Source organism: Gastrolobium bilobum, unplaced genomic scaffold (genome assembly GCF_033153095.1).
Source record: "Gastrolobium bilobum isolate Gb01-03AN ecotype WA unplaced genomic scaffold, APGP_CSIRO_Gbil_v1 utg5420, whole genome shotgun sequence".
Lineage (NCBI taxonomy): Eukaryota > Viridiplantae > Streptophyta > Magnoliopsida > Fabales > Fabaceae > Gastrolobium > Gastrolobium bilobum.
Genome location: NW_026898652.1, coordinates 75,283 through 92,953, shown reverse-complemented (window position 1 = coordinate 92,953; position 17,671 = coordinate 75,283). Strand labels below are relative to the sequence as shown.

At 33.4% G+C, this 17,671-nt stretch overlaps 1 protein-coding gene across 1 annotated transcript; it reads right to left on the bottom strand.

Moving 5' to 3' along the window:
• Window positions 1-350: 350 nt before the first annotated feature.
• LOC133318074 (ATP phosphoribosyltransferase 2, chloroplastic-like) lies at window positions 351-5,741 on the bottom strand. The gene is made up of 11 exons (XM_061520017.1): window positions 5,488-5,741; window positions 5,212-5,271; window positions 4,748-4,861; window positions 4,125-4,190; window positions 3,922-4,029; window positions 3,727-3,810; window positions 1,891-1,992; window positions 1,630-1,743; window positions 1,461-1,541; window positions 1,153-1,272; window positions 351-766 (listed from the first exon to the last, which is right to left on the bottom strand). Exons 1-11 carry the CDS (start codon window positions 5,680-5,682, stop codon window positions 671-673), a joined length of 1,140 nt encoding a protein of 379 aa, XP_061376001.1. The 5' UTR covers window positions 5,683-5,741; the 3' UTR covers window positions 351-670.
• Between the last annotated feature and the right edge of the window lie 11,930 nt (window positions 5,742-17,671).

Below are 17,671 nucleotides of genomic sequence, written 5' to 3'. Positions count from 1 at the left end.
GGTATAAATTTCACAAAAATTGAACCTAGAACTTGAACCCGTAGTTTGCAAACAATAAAAAAATAAAAGACTAAGAAAACATAAGAGCCTGGTTAATTATTCTTTTGGTTTTTAAAATATTTTTCATAGATAAAATTATTTCACAAAATAAAAGCTTCAAAAAAAACATTTTTGATAAGCTTTGTTCTAAAAATAAATTTTAAAAGTTTAAAGCTGCTCCAGTAATAATTGTGTCAAAAGAGAATCCATGAAAACAAGTTAAAAGAAAACGAAAGATAGCTAAAATATTTCTTATTTATTCTAAAAATAAGAACAAAATTTTAAACTAATCATATTAAAAATAAATAACCAAGTTTTTCTTTTCTTTTCGAGTCTTAATTCTTGAAAACAAAAGACCGTTTGTTTGTTCTCTCTATTGTCAAGAACACAAATCAAATAAATCCAAAGTCACTTTTCTAGCCACTACTAGTCTTCCGGAGAGAACCAGAGGAAGTAAATACAGGCTTGCTACAAAATTTTCTATAATAAAGCAATGCAAAAGAAGCAGCAGCACCTTCTCTACCCACAGTTTTGGTATCCTTGTCTTTTCCAGATTTCCCCATACACTCAAAGCTCTTCTGCGTTAGGGAGCAGGGGGCAGCAAAAGACTCTATAAATTGATCATAAATGGCTATAGCCCAAGTTCAGATAGGAGTTGACGCCATCGTGGAGTTTCTTCATCAAAAATATAAGTTAAGGGTGATATAAGAACTCCACTGCCTCCAATCTGCATCATATGATAGTCAACACGAATCCAAGTATGAGAATGATAGATGAATATGAAAGAAATATGGTCACTGTTTTTCATGCAGTTCAAAATAGCCGGCATAGATTTAGCTAGAATTTTATATGCAATATGAGAAGCAGAAATTTTCAAAAAATAAATCCACTAATTCCATGGAGAAACTCAGTCACATTTGCCACTAGCTGGTGACTACTGGAATCATATAGATGAATAATTTACCCAGAACCGATACAATTGGGTTATCTCCACTCTGTTTAATCAAACAATTATACCTTCCTCCCGTGTTTCCCCACAAGCTCTCGAATATCTTCACCAGATTGATAGAAATTCAAAAAACAACTGCATAGACATTAGTTCAAAAAACTTACCGCTCTCAGTTGTTGTATAGACTTGTATAGTGCTTTCTTGGGCACACATATGACCATGGCATAGTATTCTACTGTTATCTTACCATCACGTTTGCAGAAAACAGGACTTATAGTGGGTCCCTGCAGATAAACAATCAAGTATGACTCTTAAAATTAGAAAACAGTTGTATAAAAATGATAATACTATTCATAATTACAATGTGTAGTATCAATCAATTTTGCCAGTGCAGAAAGCAAATGCTGAAAGGGTGAAGTTCCTCCCCCAAACTGGATTAGGACAGGGGCAAATACTTCATTCCATATCTCACCTGCAACCCAGCTAACGATGGTTGACTCAGTACTCTCTCAGCCACTTCTTCTGCACTGCTTCCCCTCATGTTTGCAGTAACCTGCCAAGTCGGGCATTAGAAAATGAAATACAAAGAACAGCAGACATTGAAGTTAGGGGGTGGGGAATTATAAATTCTATATATGCACCGTGAACTGCCCAATGGCCCTCAGATGTGCTTCCAATCTTTCCAGCATCTCATGTGTCGTTTCAAGTACTCCTTTCCGTTGGATCATCGATTTCCTGCTTGCAACAAGAACAGCCTGAAGAGCATTCAATTGTCAGACAGACAAAATCTGACCAAGCATAATGAGGAAGCAGTTGTCTGATGCTTTTTTTCTTTATTTCTTTCCAATTGTAAAACCAACAAATCATCTTAGTAAAGGTCAGAAAAGTCAATAGTTGCTAACCTGGCTTTCCAAAACAACTCCGCCTTCAATTTCCTTCAAGTTGTTTTCCTTCAGCGTGGTGCCGCTACTTACAAGATCCAAGATAGCATCAGCTATCCCCATCTAAACAGAGCAAAGACAAACAGTTACCTAGATAAATATCATGTTCGCATATGGTGGCAGCATCACTAAAATGGATATGACAGCAATTTATCACTTCATTTTATGTGCAAAATCCAAAAGTTATAAGCAAAACAATAAAATGGGAAAGACTTTGTATGGAAAGAGGATATAATTTCTAACAAAGGGTTCATTATTTGCACCATGAATTCATTAAAATCCTAATGGAAAATCAGACTATAGATGTCGTCACAGACAGAACTCAAGTCTGTTTTGTCATTTCACTAAGACCAGAGTGCAAAGCCAACAGGCCTTGGGCCCAATAGTCAACCACAGGTTCCATCTCGTATCCCTACACTCCTTCCCATGGAGTAAAACAGAAAAAAGAGCACAATGCAAAAACAGAGTTTCAAATGCCGACTAGAAATTTGTAATTCAATCAAACTTCTCAATTCAATAAGGCACCGTGGAATTTTTTTAAAATTTCCTCATTCTCCTGCAACAGAATAAATAGAAAAACAATCTACTTATGCTAGCAGTGACATCACCCATGATCTCATTTTTTACTTAACAAAGTAATGATATCATCAAATCTGAAAACTTTAATAAATGCAGGTCACCATGTCTCTTGCATGAAAAAAACACATTTATAAAGAACATTCAAGGAACATATAATATGCAACTCTTGACACCATATTTGCCAACATTGAACGCAAAACATTGACTGATCTATGCATATCTAGCAACTAATTAATCAACCAGACAGAGTGTATCTGCAGTTCAACAATCTTTAATCCTAGAGATGAAATTTGAACATCATCTGTTTCAGATCCCAGACATTCACAAAATGTTTATCTAAATTTTGGGGATCAAGATAATATTCAACCATGATGATGACTATGGTTGGATGAATCAATTGAGTTGAAGAAACAGAATGAGAAATAGACATAAAGAACGGAATTAATATAAGTAAAAGTATTATTGCTGAATGAGAGATGCATACTAGAGGTAATCCTCTTACAAGGGAAAATCATCACTTGCACAGAGTAAGTCTCAGGAACCAATCAATAACCAAAAGAAACCCTTCAAACAGTAAGATTCCCTCCTAAATACGAAAATATCTTCTGTACTCCCATATTACTGAAGACTAAGTACATCATAGCAAAAAAAAAAAAAAATACACCTAACTTTACTTATTTCACCCACCCTTTATGGTTAATGACACCTAAGTCCTATTTTTTCCTATTTTTAGGTAAGGAGTACTACTCCTGTAGCACTGAAGATATGCTCCCTAAATACATTGACTAACTGCCTCTATAGCAGTTACAATCATTTAGAAACTAAATCCTAAATCCTAAGTGCCTCTATAGCAGTTACAATTATTAGAAACTGAATCCTAACTGCCTTTGTAGAAGTTACAATTATTAGAAGCTGAATCCTAACTACCTCTGGCAGTTGTAACTTCTCACACTATTTTCTTAGTCTATCTATTCCTTGGAGAGTACGAATTCTATGCTACTGGTATATTAAAATACTGGTGGTATCACATGACTAGTATATTAAGATATACCACAAAGATATAACACATATGAACAACTATAGCAAGCAACCTCCTCCCAAACTCCAGCCGTGACGGGGGCAAAAAACAATTGTTATAACACACAGTAGTCAATTATATGTTTGATAATTAGAAAACTTAAATGAACAGCTTATAATAAAATAAACAGTGTCTCTTACCGCAGGAGCTGCCTCCAATGCTCCGTCAGCAGTTGAAAATACCACGTGTTTAAGACCATTCTCTTTCATAAATTTAGGACCAAGCTGAACATTAAGAATGAAATTCAAATCAAATATTCTTTTTATAAAAGCTAACAATAGAGATCCTTCCACGGAGATAAAGATTAGAGACATTAATTGAACTTGAAAACATACATAGGTGAATCCTGTAGCAACTCGCAGAGGCTTATCTTCTGTCCATTGAGGCATTTTTGCTAGCTCCTCCAGTGAATTTATATTTTCAAATATTCCATATTGGGGAATCTGAAACAACAGAGATTACTCTAAGACAATTGATTACACAAAACAAAGACGGCGGCAGAATCTAGTAGTTTCACAAAAATGAAATTTTAACTCACCGCAAGGGATAAATGGCAATCTCCATACTCCAGAGCCTCATGGACAAGGATAAGATCTTTATTACTCTGATAAAGGAAAATTAAAAGATAAAAATTGTGATTCTCGTGTATACCTTAGAGAATTAATCTGCAATCACAATTAAGCTCGGGGAAAGATAAATTTTCATGCTGGAAAATTGTGATATAAGTTAGTTAGGCCACATACAACAATGAAAAAAAAATGTACACGAAACACTCAAGGAAAATGTCAGAAGAACAGTGAAGTTTTATTACTCTAATAGGCGAGAAATAAAAGTCGCTATTAGATGTAAGCACCAATAAACACAAGGGAACCTTTGCTTATATTGTGCAACAAATAAATCATTTATTGAATATAAATTGGGAAAAACTATTCTTATGTCACATGACATAAGTTTTCTCTCCTACACACCCTTCGATAACTGTGCCATCTTTTTCTTTTCTTTTCTTTTATTTTTTCAGGTGGTGGAGCCCACTAGTTTGTCTCTATAACATGAGATAACTATCTCCTTTAACATGAGATTAATAAAACCCATATAAATTATTAGTGAAAAATCAGGAGTCCTCGTTTTAATCAGCCAGATAAAGTTCGTATACATGCTCACCTGGCCATATTCACTGACAGTATCAAGTCCCACGATACCAAGGTCTAGATCTCCGGATAACAATTTTCTTACAATGTCTTTAGGCCTTTGAAACCAAACTTCCAAGTTGGACAGCTGCAATGTAAGAAAATTGATTTCTGATCATGTAATTGTAGAGCACGAGGGCAAATAATTAAATCTACATGTGCTAATCAACACGACAGGTATGAATAACTTTTTAGGTTTCTTATACCAAAACAGCTTCAGATAGCATGACATGAAGTGGCACAGTGGGATAGGAAACAGCCACATCAAAAGCCTACGCTTAATTTAGTAACATATAAGGAGGATTTGTAAATCACACGTGGGCTCTCACATGATAGGTGTGCTCTTAAACTATGCAAAACATATTTGTTGGTGTAACATTAAGTTATTAAGCTCGAAACTATGGAATCTTGAAAAGTGAAGGGAAAAGGAGAACGCACCTGAGGAATTTCGGCAACATACTGTCTGGGATTGACATGCTTCACTGACAATTGACAATCCTTCAAAGGCAAAAGCAGTTAAGAGTGAGTTACAATTAGTGTAGAAGATAGAAACTGCGGAACTGAATAGAAAAACTCAAATTCTGAAAATTGTAATTGCACAATAAAAGGCGCCAAGTCAACCCTAAACATGCTCTAATTAATTAGTTGTACCTGATCCCCGATTTCATAGTAAAATTTGGAAATGTAAACAGTTAGGGTTAAAAAGAAGAGTACCTTGAGAAGTTCAAGGGTGTCAGAAGACATGCGACCTTTGCTGGGCAAACCAAGACGGATCTCTTGGCGGTGGGGGATTCTATCAGTACCATTAAGGACTTGAGCCTCAGGCATAGAGAGTGAGGCATAGCAGCACCAAGTGGCAGACTTCACGGACGCGTGGAGAGGAAGAAGAAGGTGGCTCATCGTCAACATTGCCACTGATTACAATAATGCCACCAAACGCCGCCACAAACCTTTGTTATGATATGATGTTAGTGAACAATAATGCCACAGTGCCAACATGTGGATATCCCTCTCCATCTTGTAATTTTTTTTATTATTATTATTATTACGAGAAATAATTACGAGAAATAATTATCTCATGCAAAAGAGATAAAATAGAAGAGTTCATATTGTTTTTTTTTTTACAAATAATGGACTCCATTATTTTATTTTTGTTTTATGAAGTAATTATATCATGCAACATGAGATTAATAGATAGTGTACTTTTGGCATCTTGTTAAATGAACTATTCACTCACACTCCATTAGGTTAATTAATTTTTTATTTTTCTTTTGGACGGAACGTTGGGATTCTTCGTGCAGTATATTCGCCGTTTGAAAAGCATCACATATTTCACCTGTGGCCTACTGTTCATTTCTTGGATTGTGGAATTATAAATAATTTGGTTATCCTGAATAATAATCCAATCAATACTTAATTTTTAGTTTTGAAATTATTAAAATTTTATTTCACCTGATCCTTGGAATATGATGGTGTGTAATGTGTACTCATTTTTATTTCTATAATATATTCTACTGAGTTCAAAAAATATATACATTATTTCACTTATTTTAAATATCTCTGTTTTTTAATAGATTCTCTCATGTTGCGTAACATTCTTAAGATGATATGAATCAAGGAAGCACGGACACTTGTAAAAACAGAAGAGTCGGGTCCGACACGCTCTGACACAGCGACACGGTGTCGGACACGCGGTTGACTTTTTCCGACACGTTGACCATTCCGACACGCGAATTTGACCGTGTCCGACACGGTCAAATGGCATTTTCGTAAAATTTTTATTTTTTTTTAAATTTTTTTTTAAATTTTTTTTAAAAGTTAAAATATATTAATAAAGCTTTCACCTGATCATATCAATTTTTTCCTTTTTTATTTTTTCCCCTTAAGTAGATAAGAGATCATCTCAGCATCATTGTTGTCAATTCCTATCACGCTCTTGTTGTATCTTCTTCTCTCTGATCTCTCTCTAATATGATTTGATCTCTCTATCTGATATTATATCTCTCTCATCCCAGTTCTTATTTTTTTTATTAAAGCTTCCATCTTTATAACGTGTTGATGGGTATTATTAATTTGGTTTCATTTGTTTGTTAAATTATTAAATATTAAATGAAATATACACTATATAAATTAAAAATATTATTTAATATTAAAACGTGTCCCAACGTGTTGAAATCCATAATTTTTTAGGATTGACGTGTCGGAGTGTCGTGTCGTGTCGTGTCGTATCACGTGTCGCGTGTCGTATCGGTGCTACATAGATATGAATTATCCATTAACAAATTAACTGTAAATATATGAGAGAAAAAATATTAAAACAACGCGTCACTATTAATTTATTTATGGGATTATGGGAAATCGAGTTTTATATTAGAAAAAATATTTATCATTTTAAATTGTCATTTGGATATGTTTTAGATTTTCTCTCATCCACCAAATCAAGGGGAGAGAGTAAGAGAGAATATTATGAAGGAGTGAGAGCATGTGTTCAAATCTTTCCAGTATCATTTTTAGGAACGGTTTAAAGTCTTAATCTTGGACTCGCCCTTAATCGAATTAGTTGTGAAGTAATGAACCGATTGAAATATTTCAAAAAAAAAGAATGAAAGTAAAAGCTCACAAAATATAATTGTTTCACTTAAAATAATATAAAATGATGTCATTTTAAATAATAAATATTTTTCCACACATATTTTCTTAAATATTAAAGAGGAATTTTTAACTAATTGATAAATAATTGATTTTTCTTTTAAAAAAATAAATAGAATTATAGAAACACTAAACCAAGCCCTTCAAAGTGGAGTTCAAGCCCCTAGGGTGTATGGACTGTATGCAACATTTTTTCAATCACAATAGCACTTAAAGGGGACTCGGTGGAGAAGTTGGTAAATAGGATATTCCAAAGCCCAGCATCAATAAGTGATATCAACCAAACATTGATTTGCCTAATCCCGAAGGTTGACATACCGGAGAAGATAAAACATTTTAGGCCGATAAGTCTATGTAATGTAGCTTACAAGATTATCACAAAGCTTATAGCTGACAGGATAAAGGAGCACATGGTCAATCTCGTGATGCCCAATTAGTGTAGCTTTATCAAAGGAAGACATGGTTCAGACAATATTATTATTACTTAGGAGACTGTTCACTCCATGAGAAACAAAAAAGGGCATAAAGGATGGATTCCTATTAAGCTCGACCTGGAGAATGCCTATGACATAATTAACTGAGAGTTCCTTGAGGAGACATTGAGGGACATTGAACTGCATGAGAATGTAATTTCATTGATAATGTGTTGTGTCTCCACATGCACTATGAACGTACTATGGAATGGAGCCATAACGAAAGAGTTCAAGCCTACAAGAGGATTACGACAGGGGACCCACTGTCTCCATATTTATTTGTGTTGTGTGTGGAAAGATTAGCGCAAATGATAAACTTGGCGGTGAATCATAAAGCTTGGAAACCGATCTATTTAAGAAAGACTTGTCCACCCATATCACATTTGTTCTTTGCGGGTGATATTCTCCTCTGTGGATAAGCATATGTTGAACAAGCTGAAATTATCACCAGGATCCTGGATTGCTTTTGCTCTTCCTCTGGACAGAAGGTTAGTCATGAGAAAAGTATAGTGTTCTTCTCAAAAAATGTTAATCATATCAGAGCCAATGAGATTTGTCGAGCCCATGGAGTCAACATTACAATTGATCTCGGTAAATATCTCGGAATTCCCTTGCATCACCGACGTGTTGGGAGAGCAACCTTTAATTATATAGTTGAAAGTGTGAGAAATAGGATATCTAGCTGGACAAAATCCTCCTTGTCCATGGCTGGAAGAATAACACTAGCAAGGTCAATGCTGACAATGATCCCAATGTATCCTATGCAGACCTATCTTCTGCCTATCTCTACATGTGATGAGATTGACAAAATTACAAGGATTTTTGTGTGGGGTTCGTCATCTTCTAGTAGGAAGCCCCATCTCGTCGCTTGGAATCATATTTGCCAACCTAAGGAGGAAGGTGGCCTGGGGATGAGAAGCATGCGCGGAACTAATAGAGCACTCCTCATGAAGGTGGGCCATGATCTCTTGACATATAACGATACTATTGGGTAAGATTGTTGCAGTCAAAATACAAATTCCCTCATGGTATGATCCCTGCATACCTCAACCAAATGATGCATCAAATCTTTGGAGAGGGCTGATGTATGTTTAGGAGGATGTGATGAAGTGCTCAAGGACCCTTTCGGGAGTGGTCAGCTGGTGAAGTTTTGGTCTAATCGTTGGGTCCCAGGTTTTTCTCCTCTTGAAGGCTTCGCATTGTTACCAATTCCCCACGATGAACGAGATTGGACAGTATCTAGATATGTGACACAAGATGGTGCGTGGAATAGGTTTTTCTACTCTTTCATTTTTTTGATCCCATGTTGTACAAGAGTAATTCTCTCTTACTAAAGACACAATCATAGGTGAGACCCACTCATTTTAAAAAGGGAAAACTTCAAAAAACTCCTATAAATTTCTTCAAAATCACTTACCCCCTCCCCAAAAATTTTAATCATTTACACCCTTACTTAAATTTTTTTACCACTTACCCCCCTAACTTGATTTTCCATCCAAATTAAAGTTAATGGTGTTAGTCTTTTTAAAAAATACCAAAACTACCCTTAAAAAAGAATTAACCCCTCGACACCTTATTGCTAGCAAGAGATAACAAACTATCGTCAATGATCTACTGAAAACTACCATTCAAGTAACATGGATTTGTTTGTTATCTTGTAATTTTTTTCCTGCCCCACTATATGTTTCACCTTTCGTTTGTCAATGAACCGATTTTCAATGCTTCCATATATTAATTAAAGGACCAAAGGTGTAAATATTTTCAGCAAGTAAAAAAAATGGACAGCAAAAAAATCAATTAAAGGACCAATTTCATTAACTATTATTCATAAGATAACATGTCTTGACAGCAAAAAAATGGGTTTCCAAAAAATCTGGAAAAATAACAACAAGCTTATTGAAGAATATATACACCAATTTCATTATATATACACCATTCGCTGATTGAAGAATATATATACCATTCGCTAATTTATATATATATACGCTTATATATATATAGACGCTGATTCAATATATAAATATATACGTTGATTCAAGAACTCGTACGCTTATATATATATACGCTGATTCAATATATATATATACGCTAATTCAAGAACTCGTAACAGCGTCTATATATATATATATATATTTCGCAGATTCAAAATTTCACATAATTCGCAAAATCAAAAACTCGCAAATGGTATATATATATATTCAAAATTTCACATAATTCGCAGAATCAAAAACTCGCAAATGGTATATATATATATATATATATATATATATATATATATATCAGTCCAAATACTCAGATAAAATAGGCTATTTGAATGACATGACTGTTCGTATTCCCCACAACTCTTAATTGCTAAGCCTTTTCTTAAACCAATAGCCTGTTGATTCACCAATGGACTTTCTCTCCCATCAATATTTACCATGCTGATTGAGAATCCCAATAGTCATCAAGGGTATTCGTCATTAAAAGCCCTTTCGTTTCCAATGTAACATATACCAATACGAAATTATTGCAAAACGTGAAACAAAAAATGAATTTGTATTGGTTGTTGGAATTTTAATTAGTTTTCGAAAGACATAACTTGAATCGTCAATGTGTCATTATTATGATACAAAAAAAACAAACATGTAAAATAATAGATTTCCAAGCGAAAATAAAAAAACAATACAAACACATAGTTCAACAAAAAAAGAAGACCAATACAAACACTTAAACTCTAAACACATAGTTCAATAAAATTAGACTGCAGACATTGTACAAAACAAATGAACTTCAAAATCTGCCTTGCAAAACAAACACGTAATCCCAATACCATTATTCATTTCATCATCATCCCACCGTGAACGTTCCAATGATCCATTTTTTATTTTGCACTCGTTTGAATGGCAGAATTTCAACATATGGTTTTGAACAAATTTTTGACACGCCCATAAGCCTCTGAGAAAAGAATTCACTCGTTGTCTGCATTGTGGTATACTGTTTGACTTATCCAGAGAACAAAATATTTCAAATCCATAATTTATTTAACCTTGATCAACGCAACACATCAATAGCGTGCAATAAATATACTTGCCATCAATGTAACCCTTGAGCGCTGCAGTCCTCAAGGCTTCAAAAGCCCACATCTGTGTCTTAGAATTGGACGTTTCTTTGAAAAAACTTACCATTCCATCACGTTACAACGTTTTAAGAATATTAGTTGTTGTTCTCGGTTGAACGCTTGCTGTGAATTGAAAAATATCTCGTACATTTTTCCTTTGTATTCCAATCCATTCCCATCTGTTCGATGAAAATTTTTATTTGCATGGGTAACCTATTCCAATGGACCTGGGGGACACTTCTCAATTGAAGCATTTTCGTAAACGTAATCATCTTCTGCGAGATGAAGATATTCTTTGCAAGTGAGTTTGATGTTGCAAATATCTTCGATGGAATGTGATGCTAACTTTCCAAATATTGTCAGCATTAAATCGTCTGGGAGATTTTGCAGCGACCTGAGTCCTTGAATGCCAATCCTTTTTCCGTTTGGTAAAAGATGACTCGACCATTGAAGTTTTTATAAGAAGGAATGAAAATAAAAATTGAGAACTGCACAATATATAAAGAACAATGATCCGGTTGAAGGGCAGACGCAATGATTCGAAAGTTCAAACGCCAAACGAAATAATGCAATTGGTTTAATTTTTTACGTCGATTCATATGAACAGGCATTAATGGAAAAACTGAAATCATTTGATTACACCGTCGTTCAATTTAATGATACTTCTCGTGAAACAAACAGATTTAATACTGCTGAAAAAACATTTATCTATCTAATATCTGCTCGTATTCTACATGTTTGCTGTTCTTTTTAATGATTATGAAGTAGCATGTTTAATGGACGGTTACATTCCCCAGAAATCCAACTTATTTTTTATATTTAAAAAATAATAACAACTTAACTTATTTAATGGGAAACAACAAAATCTCTGACCCTTCGTTTTCTTGTGGTGCAATTGGCCAAACGTGTAGTTAATGTCAAAATCATAATCTGTAAGCAATGCCCAAAACCCAACAGTCTAGTACAAAAATTAAGTATTTGTTCTTTACAGAAGATATATGAATCGTTTCAAACTTCATAGATTACCTCGAAATAATTACTAAAAAGAAATTGCAAAGGAGACTGATAAAAAAACAACAAAGATAAGCAAGTAAATGAGAAACTTAAACAATATTGATACCATTCCTCATGTGCATCGCAGGGTTGCCACTCTCATAGCAACGTTTCAAGAAATGAACTTCTCGCTACTTGTTGAAACTTTTCAGTGGACACAATTCGAACGCATACAATTCAAAATCGTAGATTCTGACACCGATATTTGATTCATCTTCATTATTCCAACGAAACACATTTTGGGTAATCCATTCCAAGCACGATGTTGGAAAAATACTCAAGGATACATGCTGATAGATAAAATCATCTTCCAAAATTTCTTGAAAATATTTGCAAACTGATTTTAAGTTACATATATCCTGAATGGAATGACACGCCACATCTCCAAAAATACGTTACCACAACTCCTTTGGAAGGCGTCTGATGTCACTTGTTGATTTCTGCATCTTAGTTTTTTGTTCAAACGTGTAGAACTCTTTCTATCATAGCAGTGCGTATCTAACAAAATGCTCAACAAAGTGCAACCATTTATAATCGATTTGAACCATGTTCGCTGAAGCACACAACTCTTGGCTATATTAATTACTTTTTGCAAAACGCAATTCCATTATCAAGAATTAACAACTTCCAATATGCTCCCATTATTTTGATTTATGTGCATTTAATGGTTTTTCACTTTATTACAGGGAAGTTTAAAAGACATCACGTTTAAAAGACTCAAATTAGGTTTGAGTGTACAATATGGGAACACCAATAACTTTAATTATAATAATAACACAGACTATAAAACAATTTTAATATAAAAATTATATAATTTAAGATTATTCATTTGAATACAAAAATGATTTTCATTTTGTACTCCAAATACTAAAAAGCTACTGAAAAAACCAAAATATTTGAATTTGCATCACTTCGGTACCCACATCCCATGCATCATAATCCACCGCTCTACCACCATGTCTCCATCATGATATCTGTTGCACGCACCAGCAAGAAGGTATCCCTTGCAATACGGCGAAATTCTTTACAACTTAATTCAACGTTGCATATGTCAAAAATATCATTAGCCGCAACAAGTGCAAAAATCTTCAGCAAAATATCGTTTGGAAGAACTTTTAGGGATTCATGTCCCACCTCCTTTATCTTTGCAGGCTTAAACCGAGAAGAATCAGCTATTAATTCACGGCTGAACCCAACACGTTGCATATGTCAAGGGTTTCACATTACACGTTGAATATATAGCCTAAGATATGCTGATAATGCTTTATATGGTTTCATCCTTTGGTTTTCCCACTAACTTATTTGTTTTCCCATAAAAAAAATGAATGCCAAGAGGCATACGTCCTTCCAAACGACATAACAACATTGCTTTAAAAGGGCTGCATTTTCCAATACAAAAAAGGGCTATACAATGATTACACGTTGTATATATAGCCTAGGATATAATGATAAAGCTTTATATGGTTTGCGTCCTTTGGTTATCCCACTAACTCATTCGTTTTTACATAAAAAAAATGAATGCCAAGAGGCATACGTCCTTCCAAAAAACATAACAACACTGCATTTTCCAATACAAAAAAAGGGCATGCAATGATTTCGTCACATTCCAAAATATTTTTTAAGAAATATACTTTAATGACTATGCGATTGGATAGATATTGGAAACTTTCTGGTTAAGCGTCGATTGAAATTATCACTCACTAATTAAAAGCTAAAATAATTTATTTATACGATATATGTTGATATTTAATTATATTTGTTGTTCGATTTAATGACTAAGAAAGTGAAACGTCATTTGAAATATTTACTTGGAAATAAGAACAACTTATGCATTGAATATCAGCAAGCCAAAGGTTTCTTCACATATTTCTAAAATAAATGATAATGAGATAGGTATAATTTCTGACCATTCGTTCTCGTTTGTTACAATTTGCGAAACGTGCAGACAATTACATAAAAATCATAATGGGTAAGCAATTCCCAATACCAACAATCTAATACAAAAATTAAATATATATTTTTTATATAAGATAGGTGCATCATATGAAACATTCCTAGAAATAATTACTTCAAAGAAACTACAAACGATACTATTAAAACAACAACAAAGATAAGCAAGGAAATTGAAATCTTAAACAAAGACAGTTCATTATTTATTCTAAAAAAAACATAAACACTCGGAGTTCACCAAAAGAAGCAAGTAGAAGCTCGATTGCACGTGTCCACAAGTATTCATCTTCAACAATACGACTGAATTCCTTGCAAGTCAGCTGAACGTTGTAGATTTCTACGACTGTATCATGAGCCACCCTTGCAAAAATCTCCAAAAATAATTCGTACGGAAGAGATTTCAGAGAACTCTCTTGGTGATTCTCATTCTTCAAACGCTTTTCAGACGAAGGATCCATTGTTAATTCTTCTTGTATGTAGCATTCTAATATATATAGTGATAGCCAAGGAATTCAGTCGACGACATGACCTTTTACTATTTATGATTTTAGAAATTTGTAAAGACATAATTCAGGTTTGACTATAGCATATGGAACCACAATTAATAAAGGGTATGTTTCCCTATGTATCCCTTTTCCATTCATTTATGCATCCTTTTGGAAAAGATTGCTGATAAAAATACCAAAAATTATAATTATAGTTATAATAACACAAAAAACTGATTTAAACGTCATGCATTTTCCAATACGAAAAACGGTTATACAATGATTACATCGCATTCCAATACATTTTTAAAAACATAGACTTTAACTTTTCACATTTTTCTATAACCCCATTGAATTCTTTACACATCAATGTATACCATAATTATACACAAAAGGCCCTCTAATTGAATGAAGAAATATTTTAGTACACATATTTTCCTATAACACCATCGATCTCTCTACATATTTTGGACGTAAAGAGTGCACACGAATCTGGAATTGTTTGTCATGTGTAAATTTTACTGCATTGAATTTGTTATCTCTGACAATTGGAAAAGCATAAAACATTCCTCAATGCCCTGGTTATTATATGAATATCGACATTGAATATTAATCATAGGAAGGAACAATTCTTGGACTATAATTTCCTTGCAGCCATAGATTCCCAATCTTTGATAACATTCAAATTGATTGGAGGCATATAATTTTTTATTAATTTTGTTTAACGTCTTTTGATACCATTCCAGTTGTGCAATTATACCAAAACAACATTAGACAAACATTCACATTCACATAAAACAAAACCAAAATCATACAGAAGATAAAGGATCATGGGAACATTTAAATAAATCAGTAACCATTGTTCACAACAACCTTGTGAGCCGTATACAATAAATCAGCGCACAATAAAATTGCACAAAACATAGATAAAAACATTTGGAAAACACAGTCATAAGCCATTTTCAAAAATTCTTCACGATATGTCCAGATATCCTTTTCGTCTTGCAAGATGAATCAACCTTTCGCATCAAAACCGTTTCAAAAGGAAAAGTATCATCTTGTTAGTATAATGTATAACAACACTAAAACAAAATTGAAACAAAAAGTCGATTACTTAACTCCTTCTACAATTTAATCTTCTTAAGAGGACGCACAGATGAACAGTTAGATTTATCCTCAATGGATTTCGCAAGATTTACAGCAGGAGTCAACAAAGAAATTGAAATATCAGCATCACCGGTACTCTAGTAGGTCTGACTCTCAACATCCTAACGAGAAATTAAAATTACATGGATTTAAAAATAAGTTTGATATCCTAACTATTGGTGAACTGTGATATGATCAGTAACTTTAATACATACCACAACTTTTCCTGTGGCAGGCGATAAGATATCACTGTCGAAAGCAAGATCGAAGTTTTCTTCGTCCTGTATTTATTTGTCAAGACACAATCAATACGGCAAATACCGCACATATGTAACAATATAAAATCAGCAGGTTTACAACTCTTTATAAAAAATAACATACATTCAGATCAAACGAAGACTTAAGGAAGGAGGTCACAATGGCTTCGCTGCTACAAACTCTCGAAACTTGGTATCTTGGCTCATTCTATGATTCCAACTTATTTTTTGTAATGTTTAGCTTAAATAACATGGACCTCTCATTAAGAACATCAAGTTCCAATGGATAATGTTCCATATTAGCACCCTACATTAAGAAGTGAATTAAATTCAATTGTATGAACCCATTAATAAGGAGCACAAAACACAAATCAAGTAAAATGTCAAACAATGAGATTCAAACCCGCTTGAAATGTTGCTCACGCAATTCAGCAGCACTCATTTCTAACAAAGCAGCACAATCTCTATCGAACACCAAGAAAGATGCAGAATCTGTGTTATCAACGACTCTTACTTGAACACTGAACTTGTGGCAATAAAACTGCATACATAAATGACACACAATTTTATATTGATACATATATATAAATACATAAAACAGACAAAACAACTTACTTTGGATAATAATCTTCCCAATATTATTGGCAGCTTTTACAATACCATTTTTCAAAATCTTCACACATTGGGTATGGACATTTCTGACATGATTTATACCACCAATTGTATCTACTTTCAATCAATTTTATGGTTCCATACGTAATGCATGTTGTGACCTCGCTGCAATTCTTAATATCACTTGTACATTTTCGTTCAGTGTCTTTCAGAAAATCATTTTCAAAAGAATATGATGATTGGCCAGACAACTGACTGAACTTCATATTACTGTCTATCAGATCATACGAAATCCTAAACATAAAATTATAGAGAAAAAATGTCAGTTCATATAATAATAATAATAATTGGTACAACAACTCGAATAACGCAGACACATCACCGAAGGATGTCCTAAACTACATCAGCTCAAATAGCAAATCACACATTTTTTTTGAAATCTACAACAGCTAGCACATTGGAGTCAAAAAGAATCTTTGTTGTATATTTGGTATTTGTTATTCCAATTTTACCTTTAAAAAAAACACACAAAATAATTAAAAGAGGAAGATGGACATGTAGAATAACAGTTTAATAAAAAAAACACCTTTGAAAAACTTTATCTTTGCAAGCTGGACTACTATCACATTCTGGGAAGACTGATCATTAGCCAAGAAATTTTGCACTTCGTCCACAAAATGTTCCCATAAAGGAAGACTGGTCACATTCTGGGAAGACTGATCACATTCTGAGAAATATTGGGGTTTTTTAACTATAACCAATTCAGTCACTTTAGTGGAAAATATCATTCTCACAGAATAAAATTTATAATAAGAAAATAATATCAAAAACAATAAATATAAGCCCAACCTATGTTCTTTTTTATCATATGAAGCTTAGTGGAGCAAATTAATAGAAAGAAAATATTTCTAAATAGTTTAGATTATGATGTATTTCTGATGTAATAGTGAACTTGACTTCTGTATAATTAAAGATTAATAATATTTTATCATATGTCTTATATTATATCTGCTGCGTTAGAATTTCACTTAAGAATTAATGTGATATCTTATATCCTAGTCAGTTATAAAGGATGTTACACACCAAAACACGATTATTTCACTTAAAATAATAAAAAAATTGTTATTTAAAACCACAAATGCTTTTCCTTTAAATTATACAATCTTAATTTAA